The sequence below is a fragment of the Peromyscus maniculatus genome, chromosome X, assembly GCF_049852395.1.
Source record: "Peromyscus maniculatus bairdii isolate BWxNUB_F1_BW_parent chromosome X, HU_Pman_BW_mat_3.1, whole genome shotgun sequence".
Classification (NCBI taxonomy): Eukaryota; Metazoa; Chordata; class Mammalia; order Rodentia; family Cricetidae; genus Peromyscus; species Peromyscus maniculatus.
The window spans coordinates 55,690,049-55,716,659 of record NC_134875.1 but is presented as its reverse complement, the minus strand read 5'-3'; the positions used below and the strand labels follow the sequence as shown (position 1 = coordinate 55,716,659).

Below are 26,611 nucleotides of genomic sequence, written 5' to 3'. Positions count from 1 at the left end.
GAGTCATAGAAAGTCACTAAGCACCTTTTCTGCCCCTGCTCCTGTTCAAGTTCCTGCCCCGACTTCCCCAGTGATGGACTGAGATTGGGACATGTAAGTCAAACATACCTTTTCCCCCCTCAGTTGCTTTTGGACAGTTTTTATCACAGCCATGTAGTGGCAACATAGTACACTCCCTTAGGTTATTTTTTAAATCTATTGAAAACAAAGTATCGAGAGCACTGTTTTGCACTAGGAATTTCCAAGAATATCCTTCACATTGTCAATATGACAACAATGAGTTCCAAATTCTCTCTTCATTGTAGGGTCTAGTTTTCACCTTAGGGTGCAGTGTTTCTGACAGAAACATGGCACCCAAGGAAGGATGGAGGAAAGCGAGAAAATATGCCAATATTGATCCAGTTGCATCTTCCACAGTATTCTGCCACTTTAAACACGCTGGTCAGACTGTACTTCTGAGAGTGTGAGATCCCAGATTATCCAGAGGCTATATAGTAAGAGCCATATGGAAAAAAAAACAAAGAGAAAGTTCAAAGAAACAAGTAGATCTAATTTTAATATTTTATTTAATACAAAGTGTCAAAAACTCCACAATTTTTAACTTGGAAACAATGTAAGTAAATCACTCATTACACTGGCATATTAGTAGGTTTTTGAAATTTTGTGCATTATATGATGATATAAGCATTATGGAAAATATGAACAAATTTGAAATATATCACAAAAGAAATATGACACGTTAATATCAGTATACTTTAACATGCTTCTTCCTACTAACTTGGAAATACAGTGTTACCACCAAAAAACTTAATAAAAAACAAATGTTAACTGTTTTGCCAGTATTCTTATTATAATGCCTATAAAATATAGTTTGATATATTTACCAGTATCACTAGTAAAAACAAAATTCAATTACTTTTATTTGTGGTCAGACTGAAACCGAGTATGACCTCACTTAAAAAAGAAAACAATATAAAGATCTAAGCCATTGCTTTTACTAATTTATTTCAGTAAGAAAACATTATGTGTAAATGGTTACTTCGAGTCTACACTATTTGTTAGTCAGTCAGTGGAATGCAGTTTTGGCATTTCAACATGTGGAAGGAACAAATCCTAATTTTATATCTTTACCATGTCTTTGCAACACAGTATGCTGTCTCAAGAAATTAACAATACAAGTAAGATATTTTTATGTGTCCATGTTCATGTGTGGAAGAAGGTGCCTGCACTTGCTTCTCTCTCTCTTTCTCTCTCTCTCTCTCTCTCTCTCTCTCTCTCTCTCTCTCTCTCTCTCTCTCTCTCTCTCTCTCTCTCTCTGTGTGTGTGTGTGTGTGTGTGTGTGTGTGCACTCACGCACATGATCACATGCATGCCAAAAGTCAGTATGTGTTTTTTTCTTCTACACATATTTTCTGAGGCAGGATCTCTCACTGAACCTCGAATCCCTAATTTGCTAGAATGTCTGGCCACATGGCCCCAAGGCTATTCCTTCCTCCACCTTTTCACATTGGAGTGACAAGTGTGCACTTGGATGCTCAGCTTTTTATACAAATGCTAGGTTTGGATCTGAGCACAGGTGGGCTTGTGTGGTAAGCAACTGGAAGACTGAGGCATTCCTTAGCCCTGTGCAAATTATTAACTATAGGCTTTATACACATCATTTCTAAGTATGTCTAGGATATGCAAACTGAATTTATAATTATGTTGTGTTCTGGAGAATAAAAGAAGTTGGACTCAGTACTCACCCATAGCTAGTATGTATCATACCAAATGGGGCACAGCTAATGGAAAAAGAATCAAAATATATATAGGGAATGATTTATACAGCTAAGGAAATGAAAGGATTAACAGAATTGGGAGTAGAGTAAGAGAACTAAAGGAAGGAGGGGGAATATTATGGGAAGGACCCTAAATCCCACCTAAAAATTCATGTGACAAAGGCTGGAGAGCCAGCTGAGGACTTCATGGGAAGTAGTGGAAACTTTAGAGCAGGCCTACATCAAGAAGTAGGAAATGATCTTTATGATCTTGAAGGTTCTATTGAAACATCAAAGCCTCTGCTGTCTTTCTTTCCTGGCCCCACTATTAAATCCTGATGGATTCCCAAAAGCAACCAAAACCAGCCTAAAGTAACTTAGGGGATGAAAACATTCTCTTCAAAAACCACCAACCCTTCCACAAATACAGGCAGGAAAGGCTGTCATTGTTCTGATTGTGTGATGTACCAACAAGCGAACCAAGCAGTGTGGACAGAGATAGAGCAAACTAGGACTTGATCATCCTCTACTATACACAATATACAGCACTGTGATCAGTAAAAATGAAATATATCAATAGTAGACCAGTGATACACAGGAACTCTCGAGGTCCTCCATCTTTTCTAAAATACTCTGTGTAGAAATCAGTTACATACCTGTATTCCCTAAGTGTAATTTCCTATAATATAAAGAACTTTATATATATATATTGTGGGTGGGGGGTCCAGGAAATAACATTTAGTACTTAAATAGTACATATCGGTAGAAACTGTGTTGGACTGTGAAATTTATTCTAAGTAAGTGATCCAGTTCATGTCAGGCCTCTCTGCAAGTACTAACATCACCTTCAACTGCAGTTGTACAATAGCAAGCTTCCTTGGGTCTATACTGCCCTGAAAAGGCCATATTCCATAGCAATGTATAGGGATAGGATAAATCACATATTTTAGATTCTTCAAGGGTGTTAAATTATTCATGATAGTCACAAGCATAGGCATTGTGATGGGGTTAGAAGCAAAGCACAGGACACGGAGTTGAGTACAACGAATCAGGGCAGGGATAAGGACAGAGATTGTAGTATCATTTATAAGGCAATGATTCATCTCTAGATGCCGAAGAGTACCAGAGAGATTTACCAGAAGAGTTTGAAAAGGCTCAAAATCATCCCAATACATTGGGTTGTTGCTAAGATTCAGCAGCTTTAGGCGGGAGACCTGAGGGCTCTGGGCAAGAAATCTGAAGTCTCTGTGTGAAAGATCACAGAATGTCAGATACAAGAAATTCAGACCAGGTGGCAGGACTCTGTAGGGAGAAAACAACAAAAAACTTGTGAAGAATGAAGGTTGAATAAGGAAAACTATACCATTATATCTAGAATAAACTACTTTTCACATGCATCATAATTGGGTATTAATGTGTCAATGTGTTAATGTGTTCACTTAATAGTTTTGTGACTCTGATAATTTTTTTCAGACAGGATCTTACTATGTAGTCCTGGCTGACCTGGAACTCACTATGGAGATTATACTGGCCTTGAATTCACAGAATCTGCCTGCCTTTGCCTCCTGAGTGCTGAGATTAAAATCCTATGCCACCACATTCAGCTGAAAGTTTTGTTTTCAACACTGAGATACAATTTCTTTTAATCTTAAGAATGTGTACAGCACATTATAATAGATAATTTTAAGAAATATTAAGAGAAAAAACTGAAAGCACTTGATACTTACAACATTATCCACTGTATATTTCAGTTTTCCTTTTTAGTGGGGAGGGAACAGAAAGAGCAGGCAACTGAAAATTCCCTTTGGTCAGTCCCTACATACCAACCTCTACTTTCATGGCCTACGCCTTTGGATTACATATCAGTAAAGTGATCCGACATTGTGAAGTATGGGCATCTATGATGAGGTGCATCAATGCTACAGCAAAAAGTCTTCCCCCATCTCAATCCCTGTTCCTCTTCATATCTAGAAGGCTAGTGTTTTTCACCTTTTATTTCTCTACTTGTCTGTACATTGCTGGCTGCTTAATTTTTGTAATTCTTTCTCCAGTTACAAATTCCCAGAATCAAAAAAGAGGAAAGCATAAAAGCTCTTCAGGAGTTTAGGAATACCCAAGAATGTTTTCTTTCCTGTCTCAACAGGATCTCTAGGAAACCCAGGGCCCTGGCCCAAACTCTCACCTGAGCACTCTGTCCAGATGACCTGTGAGACAGAATGAAGAGAAGCTGACTTCCTTAAGAGTGTTCATACGTTGCAAGTGACCTAGGAAATTTTTAAAGAGTTTCCCACCCAGAGATCTAAAAGTGACTTTAGACAGACTGAGGCTCTCTAGGTGGTCCATCTGAGACAGGACATTGGTGATACCACTCAGTGAACCCTTATCAATTGACAACTGACTAGCACAGTTGAGATCAAGAATTTTCAGGGTGCATTTGCTGTCACACAGTTTATCAACTTGCAAATCTCGACAGCATATGTGCAAAGACCCTGAACTCTCCCTAATTTTACTTGTAAGCAAAACCAAAAATTCCTTTTCCACTAAGGAGCCATCTAGGGAAAGATCCACTAGTAACTCTACAGGCCTGGGGAACTGAACCATGGACTCTGTATTCACAAAACGATGCTGCCCTTCTATTTTCAGGATGGAGCTGTCAGAATAAGCACAAGAATGAGAACAGAAAGGTTCCTTGATGCTGTCTTCATGGCATATGGTCCTACAGTCGTTGTCTTGCCTTAAATCTAGGATCCTCAGTTTAGGTCTCCTGTAGGGGTAAGAGGAGATAGAATAGTTGAGAAATAGCCAACGATAATGATACTGAATAGAATCAACAATGACATCTTAGACCTAATTCTTTTATCCATAGCTGATACTACTTGTACTAACTATCAATAAATCTTTCTCATGAAAATTCAACCTCCTCCCCCAATCCTTTATACATCTTAACCCCCTCCAGTCTTAAAGTTCCTGTCTTTCTGTTTTGTAACACCTGTTACTTAAAACATCAATAGAACCCTCAGTAACAGATTTCAAAATGAACATTGAATAGAATACAATCAATCTTTAATGTGTTATCAAGTTTGCGGGCAACAGTCTCACACATTTACTTGTTTCTCCTTCTGGGAGAGTAGCAGGCTGTGGTATAACCTCCTCTGTCTTTCCATGTTTCTATTATCCAGTCTTACCTAGAAGCAGAGTTCCTTGAAGGACACACTGGAAGATTCTCAATCATGGCTTTCAGGAGTTCATGTTGAGGCTCCTGTACAGTTAATGACCCAATATGGAGACAGTAATAGGGCCACACTTTCACCATCTCACTCAATATATTCTTATGGCCACCCTCGAAGGCAGCAATGAACAGTGGAACAAAAAAGACTCTTGGCATATCCTCCAGAGCTTGTATTGCTATAGACTCATTTCTCAGCAGACTCTGTATAGCGAGATCCAACAGTGTCTTTGGGATCTTTGCATCCATCTTTGCGAACCTGAATCAAAAGGAGAAATATTTAGAAGTTCTAGGAAAAAATACACAGTCTCTTCTTTGCAACCAGCGCCAGAAAAGTAGAAATTTAAAGAATAAATGAACCAGATAGCTAATACTAGATACATCTACTATAAACACAGATTAGAAATTGACTTGTGAGTGTATAAAGGTGTGTGTGTGTGTGTGTGTGTGTATTACTATTCTCCCTCCCATGTATATACAGTATGTATGTGATAAAACACCATTAGAAATGGGTAGTAGGTCAGGCAGTGGTGGTATATGCCTTTAATCCCAGCACTCAGAGGGCAGAGGCAGGTGGATCTCTGTGAGTTTGAGGCTAGCCTGGTCTACAGAGCAAATTCCAAGATAGGCTCCAAAGATACACAAAGAAACCCTGTCTACAAAAAAAAAGAAAGAAAAGAAATGGGTAGTAAGCAAACAGAAAACAATTTTGGCCACTTAGCTACATGACTCCAGTATTTTCCCTCAATAGTATATAAGCTATGATGAAGAAAAAGATAAATCTACAAAACAGTGGTACAACAGAAAATATTACAACACCAAATTCATTGTGATTAAAAGAAAAAGAATGACATTCCAGCCCTTGATCTGTCTCACCCCTGTCACTGTATTTCTGGCCGACGAAGACACCAAAATGGCCCAAGGCAGACACGAAGGAAGATGGTTAACAAAACTTAAAGTTGACCTTAAGAATATTCGGAAAATCTAGTTATGAATTAAGCCTAAAGATGAAAAAGAAAACAAAATCAAAAGAATGCAGTACAGTTTAGGGCAAAGACTTCAAAACTGTTCCATTCAAAGCTGTATGTTGTCTCACATCTGGAAAGTAAGAGATACTCATCTGATAATGGAATACTGACTTCTGGGGTCTGGGATCGGTGCCGGGGTTGTGGTGGCCAAGTACAGTTGGATATGATTCATGTAAGTTAGAGGTTGGTATGGACACATCACAATGAGTCTCATCAAGATGTGTTATGAATATGTGTTATAATCAATGAATATCTAAGGCATATCCAATAAGTGATATGGAGGTTAGTTTAAAACTGCAATCTTAAAAGACACAGACTGTGGGAAGAATATATTGTTATGGTTAGGAGAAACATTCAAGAAAATTTGTTGATGGTAGAAAAAGAAACAAAATGAGGGGGATTAATAATCTTGTAACACATGAAAGAGTCAGAAAGCTCCTAAATTTTTCTTCTACTTCGGGAACAACATCAAACCCTCTAAAAGACCTACACAACACTGATAAACAGGAAATAGCATGATTACATTAGATAGCTTTGAAAACAATATGAATAAGCCAAATAAAGAAAAATTCCAAGCAAAAACATTAAAACCATAAGAAAACAAAACTAATGTTACTCATCACCTACCTAATACGGTACTTTGCTACAGCATCTCACACACATTATGGCATTGTCCTTGGATAAATGACTTGATGACTAAGATAAAATTATCACACTTAAGAACAAAGAAGTGGTACTTATTCTTGAGGCTTCCAGGATTGTGGTGATAATCTAATTGTACTGAATTATTATTTTGATTGTATGTTAATAAATAAAGTTGTCTGGGAGTCAGAGCTATTAGAGCCATAGCAAGAGTGTGGCGGTGGTGGCACACGCCTTTAATCCCATAAGATCTCTGTGTGTTCAGGGATACAGCCAGCATTGGAGACATATGCCTTTAAGACCTAGGGGGCTGTACATTCAGACAGTGACGAGGCAGTCATGTGTTTGGGTTTACAACCAATGAGAAGGCAGAACAACATACTTTAAAAATACGAACCGACAGGAAGTAGGTCTCTTTTCGCGAAGCTGGGACAGCAGGAGGAAGGGTGAGATTTTAGCTCTGAGCTCTGACTTCTCGGCTTTCTCTTTTACATTGTTTCTGTGTATCTTATTTAATAAGACGGTTGGTTACATCTACATCTGACGCCCAACGTGACAAGAATCCATTAAAAACTGCTTGGCTTGGCGGCAGGTCCGCTTTCCCGCAAGGGCGGCAGGCGGCCCGCGGCGGCGGCGGCGGCGGCAGCGGCGGCACACGGCAGCCGGCGGCGATCGGCTTCTTAGTCCGAGCTGCTGGCGTCCTAGTCCGGGTAGCAACTTCTAGCCCGGGCCTAGGTCTGTGAGCAGCTTGCCTAAAGCCGGTGCTACAAACAACTCAGACCTGCCCTGCCTGTAAAGCCAACGCACGTGGTCGGAGCTTAAGGAAGCCAGACCCAAGCCTTGACTCGGCACAAGAGGGAACACGTGGCTGCATTTAAGCTTTAGCCGGCTACGCTTTCTTGTGCGTTCTCTCTTTCCTCTCTCTCTCTCTCTCTCTCTCTCTCTCTCTCTCTCTCTCTCTCTGTATTTACACCTGGGACACTAGGTGGCTGCTTTGAAAATCCCCTCGGATTTCTACTGTTCTACGCAGATTTGGTAAGTCATAATATATCAGATATTTTAAAGGAAACTATCTAAAAGAGAATTTTTTTCCACATTAAAAAACAAATGGGTTTTATGTGTACATTGGAAGAAAATTGGTTTTTGTTCGAAATTTTAGGCAGTCTGGCAATGGAACAACTATATAATATTAGTATTGGTGGAATTATGCACCTCATCACTATAATAATCCACATTTTAATATTTAAAAAGATAGTCAATTTAAGTGCCAGGATAACAGCGTTAGAAGAACTTGTTAAACCTGTAAAAATTCAGACAGAAGAAATTAACAGTGAAGTTGTTTCAAGTCGGGATCATAAGGTTGCAGAAAGAAAGCCTGTTTTCACACAGTCACCCTTAATTTATCCTGTAACAGTACAGCAGATGCCTGATCAAATGGCTACACAAAATACTTTGGCTCCAATTGAAATGTTGGATTTAAAAAGGTTTAAGGAGGCAATAGTATCTTATGGCATGCATTCCCCATATGTAAAGCAAATGTTAAACACTTGGTCAACATATAATAGGATAGTACCACAGGACTGGCGGGACCTCGCACAAGGTGTTCTGGAACCCAGCCAGAGACTTCAATTTCTGACTTGGTTTAAGGAGGAGGCTAAAAACATAGAAAAACAATGGAGGGATAAAGGAGTACAAGTTTGCCAGGATCAGCTTATGGGCGAAGGCCAATATGCTTCAGCACAAGCACAATGTTTATATGATGTCCAAACCCTAATTTTATGTCGAACGGCAGCCTTGAATGCATGGGACAAAGTTGAGGAACCAGGAAAAAAATCTGAGTCATTTACAAAGGTGAAGCAAGGCCCAAAAGAGTCTTTTACAGATTTTTTACAAAGACTGGCTTCAGCAGTAAAGAGAACGGTCTCGGATTCAGAAGCTGGTAAGGCAATAATTGAATCTTTGGCCTTTGAGAATGCGAATGCAGCATGCAAAAGAATAATCAGGCCATTAAGGGCAAGATCTGCACCTATGGAAGATTGGATTAGAGAAACAATTAATGTTGAAGCTGATGAGCATGATGATACATGGGTAGGAGAAGTAATTTCAAAAGGTTTGAGGAGTGTTAGATGTTTTGGATGTGGAAAGCAAGGACATTTGAAAAGGGACTGTAGACAGGTCATTTCCAGAAACAATGTTTCTTCAAGGAACAATGGCAACAGAATGCCCCTTCCTTCTGGAGTATGCAGAAGGTGTGGTAAGGGAAAACACTGGACCAACGAATGTAGATCAACAAAGGACAGACAGGGTAATCCTTTGCCTCAGTCTTCGGGAAACTCCCAGAGGGGCCTCAGGCAGGCCCCCAGTGCAAATCCAGTTCAAACCTTTCCGGCAGCCATAGAGGAAATGCCTGCTCTGGAGAGCGATTAAATAACCAAATGCCTATTGGAATAAATCATGCTGGTCAGAATGATGAAACAGAGAGAATAGAAAATTCAGGAGAAAACATAAAGAAAATTTTTTGGCAAACTTCTATTAATGAACAAAGACCAAAATTAACGATAAAAATAAATGGTGTTTTGTTGTCTGGTCTGGTAGACACAGGTGCGGACGTTACCATAATTGCACCAGAATTTTGGCATCCAACTTGGCCTCTTCAGGAGGTAAACGTTCAACTGTTAGGAATTGGGACATTATCTCAGGTGAAACAGAGTGCAAGATGGCTCGAATGTATAGGTCCAGAAGGACAGAGAGGAAAATTAAAACCATATGTGGCTAACATAACTATGAACCTGTGGGGTCGAGACTTGTTGCAACAATGGAATACTCAGATTAACATCCCTCCAATCTCAGAAACAAATCATAAACTAGCACATGTTACTGAGAGAAATATTAGAAGATATTGTTCTAATGAGTGGTCACCAGCCATCCATATTATACAAGAACAGGGCACAATAACTGATGATCTTCCAAAGACACCAACAGCTCTACCTTTAAAATGGTTAACAGACAAGCCTGTATGGGTCCAGCAATGGCCTTTAACAACAGAGAAACTCCAGGCTTTAGAAGAGCTGGTAGAAGAACAGTTAAATGCTCAGCATATTGAAGAATCAACCAGCCCTTGGAATTCTCCTGTATTTGTTCTTAAAAAGAAATCTGGTAAATGGAGAATGGTAACAGACCTTAGAGCAATTAACAAAGTAATTCAGCCAATGGGTTCTCTACAATCTGGGATGCCTTTGCCTACTCTGTTACCAAAAGGATGGCCTCTCATAGTTATTGATTTAAAAGACTGTTTCTTTTCAATACCCTTACAAGAAAAAGACAGAGAAAGATTTGCTTTTACAGTGCCTACTTATAATAATTCTCAACCGGTTAAAAGATTTCAATGGAGGGTCCTCCCACAGGGAATGTTGAATAGCCCAACTCTGTGCCAATATTTTGTACAACAGCCATTGGAAGTGATACGTAAAAAATTTCCTAAATCTATAATTTATCATTATATGGACGATATTTTACTAGCTGACTCAAATGCAGATACTTTAGAAATAATGTTTGAAGAAGTAAAGAAAATTTTGCCTCGCTGGGGATTACAAATTGCTCCTGAAAAGATACAAAGAGGAGATTCTATTAATTATTTAGGATATAAAATAGAGCTACAAAAAATTAGACCCCAAAAGGTGCAAATTCGGAGAGATAGACTACAGACTCTTAATGACTTTCAAAGATTATTTGGAGATATTTCTCATCTACGAACTATTGTTGGGGTAAAAAATGATGAACTGACTAATTTGTTCAAAACCTTAGAAGGTGACAAGGACTTAAATAGTCCAAGAGAATTATCACCTGAAGCTGAGAAAGAATTAGCCTTGGTAGAAAAGAAAGTGCATGAAGGACACGTGAATCGTATTGATCCAAAGCTGGATTGCATTTTGGTTATCTTACCTTCTAGGCATTCTCCTACTGGAATATTAATGCAGAGGGAAGATATTATATTGGAATGGATATTTTTACCAAATAAACCAAATAAAAAATTAAAAACTTATGTGGAAAAAATCTCTGACTTGATTTACAAAGGAAAAATGAGACTTCGTCAATTAGCAGGCATAGACCCAGCAGAAATTGTCGTACCATTAACTAAGGAGGACATTGAAAAATTATGGACAGAAAGTGAACCTTAGCAAAGAGCTTGCAGTAATTTTTTGGGAGAAATTAACAGCAAATATCCCAAAAGCAATAGAATTGATCTTATAAAGAGAGCTGATTGGATCTTGCCTCGAATTGTACGGCAAAAACCCATATCTGGAGTTCGTACATTTTATACAGATGCCAACAAAGAAGGAAAGGCAGGTTACAAATCAGAAAATTTAAGTAAAGTGGTTCAAAGTCCGTATAATTCAGTTCAAAAATCAGAATTGTATGCTATTCTGTTGGTATTAATGGATTTTTCAGAACCTCTCAACATAGTAACTGACTCTCAGTATGCTGAAAGAGTGGTGTTACATATTGAGACTGCAGAATTTATCCCTGATGCTTCAGAATTAACTTCACTATTTATTCAATTACAAGATACAATCAGGAAAAGGAATCATCCTTTATATATAACTCACATTCGATCCCATACTGGTCTACCAGGCCCTCTAGCACAAGGCAATGATGAGATTGATAAATTATTGATAGGAAATGTGCTGGAGGCCTCAGAATTTCATAAAAAACATCACGTTAATAGTAAAGGTTTAAAAAAGGATTTTTCCATAACCTGGCAACAAGCCAAAGAAATAGTAAAGAAATGTCCTACTTGTTCCTTCTACAATCAGACGCCATTACCAGCAGGATGTAACCCAAAGGGTACTCAGAGAAATGAAATCTGGCAGATGGACGTGTTTCACTTTGCAGAATTTGGAAAATTGAAATATGTACACCACACTATCGATACTTATTCAGGATTTCAATGGGCAACTGCTTTGAGTTCTGAAAAAGCTGATTCTGTAATCACTCATTTGCTAGAAGTTATGGCCATCATGGGTATACCTGCACAAATCAAAACTGACAATGCTCCATCATATGTCTCTGTTAAAATGAAACAGTTTTTTGCTTATTACAATATAAAGCATATTACAGGCATACCACATAATCCTACAGGTCAAGCAGTTATAGAAAGATCAAACAGAACTCTAAAGGATATGCTAAATAAACAGAAATGGGTAACAAAAACCCCCAGAAATAGACTGCATAATGCTCTTCTAACTTTGAATTTTCTGAATGCCAATGAGAAAGGAACAACAGCTGCAGAGAGACATTGGATAATAGAAAAAACTACAGAATTAAATCAGCCTATATACTTTAAGGATGTGCTGACCTCAGAATGGAAACCAGGGTATGTATTACATTGGGGACGTGGTTTTGCTTTTGTTTCTACAGGAGAAGATAAGCTGTGGGTACCATCAAAATTGATAAAGGTTCGATTTGAACAAGAGAGACCTCTTAATTAGAGGAGGTGATAGTTCATCAACCAGCATGAACATCCAATTTAAACTAACTTGTATCAATAAAACATGCCTTTTCATTTCATCAGATAATAACTTGCCAAAAAGGAACATCCCCAAAATTAGTCTTGGGGAAAGGTTTTTGTTTTTGTCTTTTAGGAGAATGAAGGTTAAGGAATCTGAAGAACACTGGACAAATGAGACAACTGAAGAAAAGGGACAAATCATCTATCCCAAGAAACAGAGTGAAACGGTGTATGGGTATATATTATCTAAAAAAATTTTATGTCTTCCTAAATGTTTGTTTCTGCTTTTCTCTAAAGATTTAACACTCTTGGTTTTCTAATAGTCCCAGTTCAATTAAAATTTAAAGCTGACTTTGGAGTTGGAGAATGGCTCTCTCCTTCTTTAAAATCAAGCATGTTGTTAAAAGGAAAATGCAAACTCCCTGTATCATGCCAGAATAAGAGCCATCTTCTGCTATGGTACAGGGCAAAAGCAAAATTAATTAAGGGACTATTCTATTACTAATCTCAACTCTTTGATTCTATTCTGATTCTTTAAACTTTTCTCAAAGTATAAATTTTATATCAAAATTTACAAGATTAATATATATATATACATTTTAAACTTTGTTAAGATATGAATGGTCACATAGAGTACTAACTAATTCTAGAAAAAAGGCTAGCTGCATATATATGTTTTTGTGTTCGAGTCTCTTATCAGTTTTCTGCAGGAAATCATGGCCAGGCCTAACATCAACTGAAGTCTCCAGAAAGAAGATGGGGCCCCACAACAACAACAATTCCACGTGGACAATAATAATATCATTAAGCTGACAAACATCATCCATAGATCAGCTTTGAACAACAAGGTGCTCAGAGCAAATTTGAGATGACTAGCTGAGATGATCCAGTCTCAAAGACTACTTGAATAAGGACTTGAGATAAACCCTCAACTTTGGCATTATACACAGACTGGATAATGAAGGATATAGTTACCTCTCCTAGAATTTGACAATTAACCTAAAATTTTTCTTTCAGGATAAAGAAAACTTCGCCCATACCCAGCAGGAAGCAATTTTAAGAATACGACGCCCACATTCCCAAAGAGGTGGTGTGGGGCGGGTGGTTTTTTGGTCTTTTTAATGGGTTTTGGGTCTGGGATAATTTTCAGTATTTAGGGGGGTTGGTTACAAGTTATTGTCAAGGGTTAGGAAAAAGGCTAAGCAAAGGAGATTAGATTTAAGGTTCTTGTTTAAAAAAAAAGAGAAAGAAAGAAAAGAAAAAGACAATTACTAGTTTTAAATACTTTACATTGGATTGAATTGTTTTATATTGTACACAAATTTGAAACTGATATTGTTAGAAAATGCTATATGTATATTTCTAATTGTATTTATTCCATCCATTTAACAATGTAATGCAAATTTCTGATCCTTGAATGTTATTATTATCAACTATTAGGATATAAAGAAATGAAAGCTAGTAGTTAGACATTATCATAGAACTTGTAGTCATATTATATATGTTTTAAAAATTGAGCAGAGATGTTTTAGACAGGTCATCTTCAAACCCTTCAGAGATCTACAGAATATGGCATTTAAAATGTTTTAATAACTTAGAAAATTTTTCTTTTTTGAGACATGTCGGCTCCTGGCAATACCAATCTACTTTAGAGAAAATATGGGCATTGAAGAAACTGCATATGGAGTCAACTTTCATTCTGGCAAAAGTTAGCCACTGGACAACAAAGTATCCTCGAATCAACAGGACAAAATGGACAGACAGATCACGAAACAAGGGACTACTGATTCTTGCCAAAACAAGTGTGGTTATGGCTTTATCAAAAGGCATCTTCTGAGGCCAGGACAATATGGCCCCATCCCTGAAGTGGCCTTCGCATCCGGAAAAGGTACGGTGCCCTTTTCTTCGAAGGCAGCTTAACAGGCAGAGGGCCGATGGATTCTGTTGTACAATGGAACAGCAGCTGAAAGCTCATGCCTCTCAAAAGTAGACTGGCATTTAATAGAGGGATGTGGAGAAGAAGGGAATGCTGAGATGAAGCCATATATACACAGCCAAGAAGAATGGACAGCTGAATTAAAAAAACTGTCAACAATTTCCAGAATTTAAAATCCTGAATCATGACAGGACACTAGTGGAATTCAGGTGTTTCTGGTACGTGGACTGCTCTCACCCAATGTGAGGTTGAACTGTTGACCTTGTGTACATCCTACTTCACAAATGAGTCTGTCAGATACACTAAGCCTATAGGCTGAAGATGATGCCCCAACACTGCGGAGAAACCTCAGGTGACTGCCCAGGTAGCTGGCTGTTTCTGTCAACTCACAAAATTTTTTTGGAAGTTGCTTGCATGCACTTCCTGTTTTTATTTTTGTTAGCTAATATTATTCCCTTCTTGGGTCTCTGAGGGAGTTGAAGATTAGTTAGTTATGGTTGAAGATTAGTTAGTTATAGTTGAAAATTAATTAGGATAGAAAGTACATTAGATACATCTTGGAATTATCAAAATAGGATAGATAATGGAATTATTTTCTCTGATTCGTCAAATACCTGTTTAGGTATTTATTACTTGTATATATTGTATATAGTTATTGTACTTTTGTATATAGTTTTTCTTTTGTTAGTCATAACCTTTTGCTTTTTTTCTTTTTATTAAAATAGAAAAGGGGAAATGTGGTGGTAATCTAATTGTATTGAAATATTATTTTGATTTGTACTGAAATATTAATTTGATTGTATGTTAATAAATAAAGTTGTCTGGGGGTCAGAGCTATTAGAGCCATAGCAAGAGTGTGGCGGTGGTGGCACACGCCTTTAATCCCATAGATATCTGTGTGTTCAGGGTCAGAGCTATTAGAGCCATAGCAAGAGTGTGGCGGTGGTGGCACACGCCTTTAATCCCATAAGATCTCTGTGTGTTCAGGGATACAGCCAGCATTGGAGACATATGCCTTTAAGACCTAGGGGGCTGTACATTCAGACAGTGACGAGGCAGTCATGTGTTTGGGTTTACAACCAATGAGAAGGCAGAACAACATACTTTAAAAATACGAACCGACAGGAAGTAGGTCTTTTTTCGCGAAGCTGGGACAGCAGGAGGAAGGGTGAGATTTTAGCTCTGAGCTCTGACCTCTCGGCTTTCTCTTTTACATTGTTTCTGTGTTTCTTATTTAATAAGACGGTTGGTTACATCTACATTTCATCAATAAAAATCTGTAGGAAGTCTCACTAATAAGCTATACTAATCAAAATTTAAAACAAAGTTTTAAGTAAAGTTGAAGAAAAGATCATATTTATACATGAGTAAAGAAAAAATAAGCAATCTTGAGCACAAAATTCTGGAGTATGTCCACAAGATAAAATATATCTACAGGCAGAAAAATGAGGGGAGATAAAACTTAAGACACAGAAAAGAGTCATAGAAATTAAAGCAGACAATTTCCTGATTCTACAGAAAAATAAATAAATTTTAAGCACAAGAGGCATTTAGACTCCAAACAGATATAACATCTCTAAGATGTATCAGAAGTAAAATGTACTGCTATAGAACATGGACAGTATGCTAAGACTAAAGAAAGAAGACATAACTTTAAAAGCTGCAAAGAAACATCCATATCACTTACAAGTGACAACTAATCAGAATAACATCAGACTTCTTGGCAGAAACCTGAAAAGCCACAAAAAATAGCAAATGATGGGTTTTAAGCAATAAAGTAAATAAATGTCAAGTGAGATTATTATATCCAGCAGTTATCCCCTAAAATCAGTGAATAAAGATTTTCCACAAAGTATAGCAATCAGTTGCTACCAAGCCAGCATATCAGAAATATATTTAAAGGAATCCTACATAGAGAGGAGGATTAAATAGAGTGTTAACTGTGAGAAAACAGAAAATAATTGATTTCATGATAGTAAAAGATACAGAAGATTATAGAAAAACCCTACAAATCAGTAAATAATCATGTACCTAGTAAAATGAAGGGAGAATAACAAGGCCAATTAATATTTGAACAAACCATGAAATCAACCAAAAAATTCCCTGTATGAAAAAAATTCTCTTAATATTAATCTTAATTAAAATGGTCCTAACTATTGAATCTAAAGATACAAACTAGCCGACTGCATTACAAATAAGCCTAGATGTTTGGTGCATGAGGGGAGTGAATCTATTCGTCAAATATAAGTAAACTCTGAAAACGAAAGGGCTGAAGTCAATATACCAAGCTCTTGGAAGCAGAAAAAAACAGGTCTAGTTATATGCTCAGATCTGATAAAGTAGATTTCAAGACAAAAAAATGATTCAGAATACATAGACAAAAAATAAATATTTGGAATAACCCATCAATATGCCATCAGTACTATAAATATGTGAGCACTGAATATTGGCATACCCAATATCATAAAACAATACTGTAGCTACTCAATAATGACAGTACTCAACCCTTGTCAGTAGATAATTAATCCAAACATAAAAATTGACAGTTAACACAGACATAATGCACTAAAGATCAAACAGACTTAGGACAGTGTGCTGGTTAATTTTTGTTAAATTATCAGAAGCTAGACTCATATGGGAAGAAGGAACTTCAACTCAGAAATTGCCTCCATCATATTAGGCTATAGGCAAGTTTGTGGGACATATTTTTAATTAATGTGGGAGGGCCCAGCTCTCTGATGGAGATGCCACCTCTGGGAAGGTAGTCCTGGGTTGTATAAAAAGGCAGCTAAGCAAACCAGAGGAAGCAAGCCAGTAAGCATCATTTCTTCATGGTTTTTGCCTCCAGGTTCCTGCCGTGAGTTCTTGCCCTGACTTCCCTGGATGATGGACTTATAAGCTGGAAGGTGAAATAAAACCTTTCCTCCCCAAGTTGCTTTTGGTTATGGTGTTTCTCACAGCCACAAGAAAGCAAACTAGGGCAAGTATCTATAGAATATTACATTCAATAGCTATAGGATACAGATCTTCTCAGTAGCCTACGGAATATTCTGTGATATAGATATCAATTTATGTCACCGAGCAAGTAGAATTATTTAAAAATAAAAACAATATTTTATATCTTATAAGATCATAAACCAGTAAAATTATAAATCACTATCAATGGGAAATAACAGAAATGAAACAATCCAAATAAAATTAAACATTACATCCTAATGATCAGTAGCTAATGAAACCATCTGGGAGGATGTTAAAAATTCTTGAAATCAGTTTAGGGGAGTCTAAGACACTCTTCCCAAGGAATTTAGGCCACTGCCATTGCCCTCAGTTGCCTACCAGGATCTGAAGGTATGACCCTACTGTGGAAGACACCACATACTTCAGGCACAGGAGTGGGAGGAACTGAGCCGGAAAAAGCCTCCGAGTCTCATCCCTAAGGACTACTTCTTACAGTATTCAATGGTGCTATGCAAGCTGCCAACAGAGAAAAGCAATCAACAGTCATATGTCACTTTAAGTCCATTGTCTCAAGTTATTTTTCTACTGCTGTGAAGAGAAACCATAACCAAGGAAAAATATAAGAGAAAGCATTTAATTAGGGGTTTGCTTACAGTTTCAGAGGCTTAGTCCACGACCATCAAGGTGAGGAGTATGGTGACAGGCAGGCAGACATAGTGTTGGAGCAGTATCTGAGAGCTTACTTCCTGATCTGTAGGCAGGAGGAAGAGAGAAAGTGAGAATGAGCGTGGAATTGACTTTTGAAACCACAAGACCCACATCCAGTGACACACTTTCTCCAACAAGGCCACAATTCCTAATCCTTCCTAAATAGTTCACCAACTAGGAATGAAACATTCAAACACTTGAGCCTATGGGGCCATTCTTATTCAAATTACTACAGTCTGCTCCCTGGCCCCCATAGGCCTATAGCCATATCATAATGCAAAATGCACTCAGTCCAACTTCAAATGTCCCCACAGTCTTTCAGTCTCAAGACTGTTTACAAGTCCAGAGCCCAAAGTTTCTTCTGAGGCTCAAGGTAATCTCTTAACTGAAAGCCCTGTAAAATCAAAATTAAAATTTCAAATTATATACTTCTAACATTTAATGGCACAAAATATACATTACTCCTCCAAAAGAGAGGAGGAAAGGGGCCATGGTGAGGAAATACTGGACCAAAGCAAGACTGAAACCCAGCAGGGCAAATTCTGTATCTCTATGACTGATGTTAAAGGGCTTATTTGTTGCTCGAATTTCTAAATGGCCTTTTTATTAAAAAAAAACAACAAACAAACAAACAAAAACAATCCAAACCAAACCAAAACAAAAAAAACGGAGCCTGATATTAGGGTGAATGCTGAAAGATCAGAGAGACAAAGGAACAATCCAGCTCTTACTTCTAGGACTCCTCAGCCTGAAAAGTTTTCCTCAGCCAAAAGATGTTAGTTCCTGTCTCCTCGCGCCTTATACACCTTTCTCTGCCCACTCATATCATTTCCTGTCTCAACTTTCCTAGTGCTGGGACTAAAGGCATGTGACTCCAAGTATTAGGATTGAAGGTGTGTGTCACCACTGCCCGGTGTCTATGTTTAACCTAGTGGCTTGTTCTGTTCTCTGATCTTCAGGCAAATTTATTAGGGTACACAATATATCACCACACTTATTAGACAGATCTTCATATCTCCCACTTCTTCCAGTGTTACTGACTACATCATTGGCTTTGCTTAACAATGGAGCAAGATTCCACAATCCCCTTATACTTGTATCTTCCTTGAAAAACAAAACAAACAAACAAACAAACAAAAAAACAAAAACAAAAAAACCAGAACCATGCAGCTTAAGGTACCAAATTCTTCTTCTGCTTACCTGGACTAAAAACTTGTCCCATCCATGACTTACATTAATATAAGCTTTGACTTGGCAATAGTTTCTGAAAGAATGCCCTGGTAGCAGAAAACCAAAAGTCCTGCTGAGACTGTCTGGATGTCATTGCTTAACTGTTATCAGTCAGCCAAATTCATATCTCAGGGAAACAGTTCTCAAGATAGCCTCCTTCAGAACAGTCCTTTTGTATACTATGAATATGTACTAATCTCACTGGCTAATAAAGAGCTCACTAGACCATAGCTGGGCAGGAGGAGGTTAGGAGGGAAAACCCGACTAGGAGGATTTGCCAGTCAGATGCAGAACGAGTCGGGCACATAAAATGGGATAAAGGTAAAAGCCACGTGGCAGAAGGTAGATAAATAGAAATGGGTTGATTTAAGTTGTGAGAGATAGTAATAAGCCTGAGCTATTGAATGGGCATTTATAATTAATATAAGCCTCAGTGGGTTTGAGAGTGGCTGTGGGATAGGAAAACTCCAACTTCAGCCTGCTTTGCTTGAACAAGAAGTTTCAAAAGAAGGAGGTCATATGTATCCTGTGCAGCTCTATCAACTTCCTTATATTCAGGCCCTCTGCCCACTCCTATAAGAGCCCTGACAGCCCCTTCCCCTTCACACAAGTTCCATTCCCATGGGGAAGTCACTGCCCCCTGCTGCTGTGCCAATAAACAGTTTCATCTGTTGAGAGCAGACTTGGGTCTCTTCCATGCCTTTTGTTCCTTACTGTCCTAATATTTTGGTGTGGAAACCCAGAGGGTCTTCTAGGATCCCTGCCCTCTGGTGGCTCCAACCCTTCTAGGACCTTCTTGACTTTCTTACCGACCTTGACCTCTCTTGGGACTCGGGGAACACAGATACTGTCTGAACTCATTATATAGCCTAAACAGACACTAGCTGAAATCTGAGACCCATAGTTCTTTGTGACCTCTGTCTCTGTGAGCAGTACACCTTTAATCCCAGGCTGACACAGGTGTATTTCAAGTTCCAGTACAGCCAGGGCTACAGATAAGCCCTGTCTCAAAAAAGGAGAATGGCTCAATAAAATCCTGTGTTTTAATGCTGGCTCCCAGAAGGTGGTCTTGTTGGAGGAAGTCTATCAATGGAGTTTTGATGTGTCAGAAACCCATGCCAGGCCCAGTCTCTCTCTGCCTGCAACTTTCAGATAAGATGAGAGCTGTAAACTAATACTCCAGCACCATGCCTGCCACAATCCCCATCATGATGGCCATGGACTCACACTTTGAAACTATAAGCAAATGCCCAATTAAGTGCCTTGGTCATATCTATTCATAGCAATAAAACAGTAACTAAGAGGAACAACGATACAAATAATCAGTGAAAAATGATGGTTTCTTTCAAAAGAGTGACAAAAAACTTAGTTGAACTAAATGAGAGAATGAATATATAAATTAGTTAAAATAGAGTTAAAATGGGACATTATAAAAGAAAACACCAATGAAATTCTGAAAATGGTTAATGAACATTTAAAAACTTATATTCACAGAATATCTAGAAGAAATGGATAATTTCCTAAGTACAGAAGACATAAACAACTTTAAAGTTCCATAAAAATCAGCAAGATTAAAGCACCTCCCAACAAAGAAAATCCTAGAAACACATGGATCAAATAAACATTTTATCAGACCTGAAAAATGCTCCCCAAACTACTTGATAAAATATGAAGAAAATGCCAAACTTCTGTGTGGACAATGTATCTTGATCTATAATCTAGTTCAGACTAAAGTTTTTTAAAATGAAGTTTTTGTGATGAACATTATTAATAGATTACTTCCAATAAAGTGTTTGTAAATGGAATTTAATAATATATTGTAACATCATGATCAATTTGGTTTATATTAGGTATGCAAGGATGTTTCACATGTAAATAGGTTTGGAGTCAGAGAACATGTGATGGTCTTACAAGTGCAAAACTAGCCTTTATCACAAAAGCCCTGAAGAATCAAAGGCTAGAAGGAACATATCTCACCATGAAATATCTCTACATAATAAATCTATATTCAAAGTCACATTAAACTTGGAAAACTTGAAAGCATTTTTTCTCAAGTCAGGAACAAGAAAACATGGACCACCCTCTCCAATCTTATTCAATATACTGAATGAAGTCTTAGCCCACTGTAGTAGGGCAAAAGGAAATGGTAAATGATACACAAACAGTAAGGGAAGGTGTCTAATTATTCCTAAGAACATTTGCTATAATCCTATAATTAAAAGACTCCCAACGCTCCAACAGAAAATACTTAAGTTGATAAAAGCAGAAAAAAATCAGTATTACAAAATAAGTGCAAACATTGGTGGCTTTTCCATATGCCAATAACTATGACATTGACAAATAAATCAGAAAAGCAATTCCATGCACAATAGCTTCAAAAATTAAATACCAAGGAATAGACCTAAATAAGGAAGTGAAAGAATGGAACAATCTGACTTAAATAACAATGATGAAAGAAATTGAAGAAGACAGTAAAAGAGGAAAAGACCTCTTACATACAGGAACCAGCAAATAAATATTATCTGCTTTCAAATTATATCATAGAGCAATAGCAATAAAAACAGCATTTTATTGCAACAAAAAGAGATTTGTAAGTCACTGAAATGAAATAGACAACCCTGAAATAAGACCATATATCTACAAAACACCTGATTTTTGGAGGGAAAAAAGTGCCCAACAAAACTTCTACTTGAGAAAAGAAAACTGGTTTGTTTTTGTTGCTGTGTTTGTTATTGTTGTTGTTGTTGGTTTTTCAAGACAAGTTTTCTCTATGCAGCTTTGTGCCTTCCAGGAACTCACTCTGTAGCCCAGGCTGGCCTTGAACTCACAGAGATCTGCCTGGTTCTGCCTCCCAAGTGCTGGGATTAAAGGTGTGTGCCACCACTGCTCAGCTGAGAAAACTGTTTTTAACAACCTTTTTTTTTTTTTTTTTGGTTTTTTTGAGACAGGGTTTCTCTGTGTAGCTTTGTGCCTTTCCTGGAGCTCACTTGGTAGCCCAGGCTGGCCTCGAACTCACAGAGATCCACCTGGCTCTGCCTCCCGAGTGCTGGGATTAAAGGCGTGCGCCACCACCGCCCGGCTACAACCTTTTTTTTTTAAAGATAGTTTTTGCTAGTTTAGTAAATCTAGCCATCTAAATGTAGAGAGATTAAACTGTCTCTCTTTACAAAAATCAATTCATAGTGGATCTATGTTCCTAATGTAAGATGCAACATACTGAAACTTCTATAAGAAGATGTGAGAAACACACTTTAAGATACAGGCACAGAAAAGCCTCTTTAAAACACATTCAGAAACAATAGCAAATACTGACAAATTAAACTGCATGAAATTAAAAAGTTTCTGCAAAGCAGAAACACTAATATATTGACGATCCATATAATGGTAATATTTTCTAGCTATACATTTTGCAGAGAATTAATATTTAGAATCTTTAAAGAACTTAAAACATTAAATACCAAATAGAGAAGCCAATACACTGATAAATGACTAATCAACTGGACATGTCTCAAAAGAAGAAATACAAATGGCTAAAAAATATAAACATTTAACTTCCTTAGCCATAAGAAAAAATAATCAAAAGTACTTTGATATGCTAAATAAAAACAAATGCTGGTGAGGATGTGAAGGAAAGGAACTCTTATAAAACACTGTTGAAAATATGAAAATATTCTGAAAAAATGAAAACTAGAACTTACACTTATCACCCAAAGCAATCTAAATGAACACACCATAGTGAAACCTGCACATTCAAGTTTCTTATGTTACTTTTCACAATAACCTTGGAATGGAATCAGCCTAGAATTCCATCAACAGATGAATGGATCCAAGAAATTAGGTGTACATGTGAAATTATTACTAAGTGATAAAGTGAAACAAAATGATGCCATCTGTTGATAAATACACAGCACTGAAAATCATCAGTTTACTCAAAATCATCCAGTCTCAGGAAGACATATTACATACTTGCTCTCACAGGAAGAACCTAGATTTAATATGTAAATATATATTCATATATACACAAAGATATGCAATGATAGTAGAAAAGGGTCTGTTTGAGTGAAGGAAGGAGAACTATATTAAGAGGCTCAAGGGACAAGAGAGGGCACTGAGAGGGAACAGGAGCAAATGACCAAGATATACATACTGAAAATGTCGTAATTCACATTTTGTATGATAATCTGTTTTTAAGGGATGTGCTGTGGAATAATCTGTCTTTACACTGTGAATATGGATTACTCTCACTGGTTAATAAAGAAGCTGACCAGCCAATAACTGAACAGGATGGGGTTAGCTGAGAGAGCCAAACTGAGAATGCTGGGAGGAAGAGGGGTGGAATACATCCACAGAAAGCCTGAGAAAGCTTTTAAAAAGGTTCCAAATGCACAGATATAGAAACAAATACAGCTTCCTAGTCTCACAGTCTCATGCCAGCCAAAGTGCAGAGACACATCTCCCTACAGTTGCCTCTGAGATGGAGCCACTAAATGCAGTGAACTAAGCAGGGTGGCAGGTTCCTGCAGTCTCTCACACAGGCCACAGTACAGAGAGCCTTCTGCTAGCCATTACCTGTGGGCTTAAGCTACCAGTGCAAGTTCTACCAGCATGCTGTCTGATCATGCAGACAGAAAAGGTTACAGATATGCAGTAAAGACAGATGTAAACAAAAAAATCCCAAACCTCTAAACTGGTTACAGTGTGTTTAAAAATATACAAAGTTTTGGGAGAGAAAATTAAAATGGTAGAGAATGTTCTTAAATAGAAATGGAGTAATAAAAAATATAAGCCACATAAAGATGGGGAATACATAGTCTGGATCCTGTATTCTATTGTGTTATCTTTGAATTTTTTGGCTGCTAAGAGACACCAGTTTATAAAAACTGCTAGATTCGACCAAGCTAAATTTTATAAAAAAATATCTTGATTTCACAATTTAAGTCAAAAGATCTGTTAACTTTGGGAGAAAGGTTATGCTTATATTTCCACAGAAAATGAGAGGCTATGGACATATTATGGGTTAATTAAAATCAGGCTTGATTGAGGAAGACCCCATGAAAATCTAACTACAATGTAAAGAAATAAACCTAGAAAAACTATAAGACGTGATGTATATTTTACCTGCTCAAAAATAAAACAAAAAATCATCTTTGGCTGACTTATGTACAGTGCACACTCTATACTTGTAAATATGTATAGATATCTATAATGCAGATATGTATTAATTTATGTATTTTCAGAGCAAGGGGACCAAACACCAACAAAACGGATGACACAGCTGATTCAGCATTTCAAAACACCTCTGCTACAGTCTCTGATGGAATTGAAGACTAGACAGTTAAATTTACAGTTTTCCTCAGTTATGATAGAAAGCAAATTAGGTATAAAACTTTAGGCTCACCAAGATAAGATAGATAATAGAGTATTTTCTATAATTTTGTCAAATACAAATGGACTGGATAAGCATAATTCTTAATAACTGTTTTTGTTGCATTTAATTTTACTATGTTATAGTTAAAACCTTCCTTTTAAATTAGACAAAAAGGGGGAAATGCTTGGGAATAATCCTTCTGTACACTGTGAATACATATTACTCTCACTGGTTAATAAAGATGGCCAATAGCTGAACAGGATAAGCTTAGATGAGAGAGCTAAACTGAGAATGCTGGGAGGAAGAAGGGTGACATCGGGAGTTGGCAGCCAGACACAGAGGGAGCAAGAGATGGACGTGCCATGCTAACAAGGGTGCCATCACATTACAGAGCATAAATAAGGAATTTGGGTTAATATAAAATGTAAGGTCTAGTTAGTTATTAAGCCTGAGCTATTGGCAGAACATTTGTAATTAATATTAAGCCTCTGAGTAATTATTTTAGAATGGTTTCCAGACAGGAAAACTCTGACTAGAGAAAAGAACCCACAAAACTTGAATAGAAAAAATTCCTGACCAGTACTCTTCAAAAGATTCAGGCTTATATCCTGGATGGGACTATGGAGAAATATGACAACCACATTCAATGAGGTATCCTGAAGAGGATCCTGGAATACAAAGGGAATACTTCTGAAATAACATATTTGTAGCACTAATTGGATTCAGTAGTGGGTTATCAAAAACAAAAAGACACCAAGGTGAAGCTGAGAGGGGATCATGTTGGGGAGGGGATGTAGGAAGAGTTGGAAATGGGAAATGGGGGTGGATATGGTCATATTTCACTGTATACACATAGGAAATTCTCAATAAAGAAAATTTATTTAATAAAAAGTAAAGGATAACACTGAAAAATGAAAATAAAATCTGTAATAATTCATTTCAATGCTAATCTCTTAGTTTTGACATTTTATGGCTTTATAAGATGTCTCTAATGTCAGTAGAGATATCTGAGAGAACACATTTTAGAACTGTAAAATTATTTTCTAAATGTTTTAAAGATAAAAGTCAGGTATAGAGGCAAACAGTTGTAACTCTCACTTTCAGAATGCAAAGACAGAAAAATCATAAAGTTTCTGACAAGACTCAGCAGAGAAATGAAAAAAAGTTCTAAATGCCTTGGAAATGAAATCATACTTATATATATTCATATTTCAAATGAAAAAAACATTTAAAAATACATATTAAATAAACTGAAAAGGAAGTATGTTCACAGCTCATTTTCCTATCATTTTAAAAGCCTGACATATGAAAACTAGTAAGATTAAGATGCAAAGGAAGGAAAATTTTTTTTTTAGTCAAGGCCTCACCATGTACTCAGGCTGATATAAAGGGGGGAAAAAGTAATTTTGTTTTAAACAAGGATAAACCAGGTACTCAGGCTGATGCATATAATGAATTTTTTTTGTTATTGTTGGATGCTTGAAATTTTGTTTTTTTGTTTTTAGGAATTTTTATTGTTTGTTTTGCTTTCTTGATTTTGTCTTTTTTTTCTGAGATAACACCCCGCTGAGGCAGAACTTGAAACCCACTTGCTTCAACCTCTAATATGCCACCACACCCAGTTCAGAAATATAAATCTTTAAATAAGAGGGTAAAGGACATGGGAAGGATTTTAAATATAGAATCTGAAGCAATTGGTCACACAAATGAAGCGACTCACACCTCAGGAATTAATGCAATGAGCGAGCGATGCGGATTCTGAGAGCGAACATGGCGGAACCGAAGCCTCGAGCGAACAACGCCACACTGTGAAGAAATCCAGGGAAACTGGCGGTTAATCCCATAACAGGTTCAATTTTAAAAAAGAAACTTCTGCCATTTATTTACCTGAGCGGGAGAGTGGGATGAATCTTCCGACTTTTTCACCCCCTCAGGCGCGGCAGCTGTGACCTCCAGACCAGAGCGCGATCCTCGAAAAGCCCTGTGAGGTCCCCAACAGCTCCTTTCCAAATTTAGTGCCGCAACTGGAGGACTCCGATTGGCTTAGCTGGGTCAGCTGGACTCCGATTGGCTTAGCTGGGTCAGCTGGACTCCGATTGGCTTAGCTGGGGTCAGCTGGACTGTGATTGGCTTAGCTGGGTCAGCTGGACTCCGATTGGCTTAGCTGGGTCAGCTGGACTCTGATTGGCTTAGCTGGGTCAGCTGGACTGTGATTGGCTTAGCTGGGTCAGCTGGACTCCGATTGGCTT

General features: G+C 37.5%; 1 protein-coding gene across 2 annotated transcripts; it reads right to left on the bottom strand.

The window, feature by feature from the left end:
* Positions 1–547: 547 nt before the first annotated feature.
* Positions 548–26,382, bottom strand: LOC121826047 (melanoma antigen preferentially expressed in tumors-like). 2 transcript variants are annotated; one of them, XM_076561988.1, is made up of 6 exons: positions 26,250–26,382; positions 26,085–26,168; positions 17,710–17,807; positions 4,943–5,242; positions 3,940–4,521; positions 548–3,059 (listed from the first exon to the last, which is right to left on the bottom strand). In XM_076561988.1, the coding sequence occupies exons 4-6, from the start codon at positions 5,230–5,232 to the stop codon at positions 2,546–2,548; spliced, it is 1,386 nt and encodes a 461-aa protein (XP_076418103.1). In that variant the 5' UTR covers positions 5,233–5,242; positions 17,710–17,807; positions 26,085–26,168; positions 26,250–26,382; the 3' UTR covers positions 548–2,545. The 2 variants fall into 2 exon arrangements, with proteins under 2 accessions (XP_076418103.1, XP_076418104.1); XM_076561989.1 differs by lacking the exon at positions 26,085–26,168 and having other exon boundaries at positions 26,250–26,347.
* Positions 26,383–26,611: the final 229 nt, after the last annotated feature.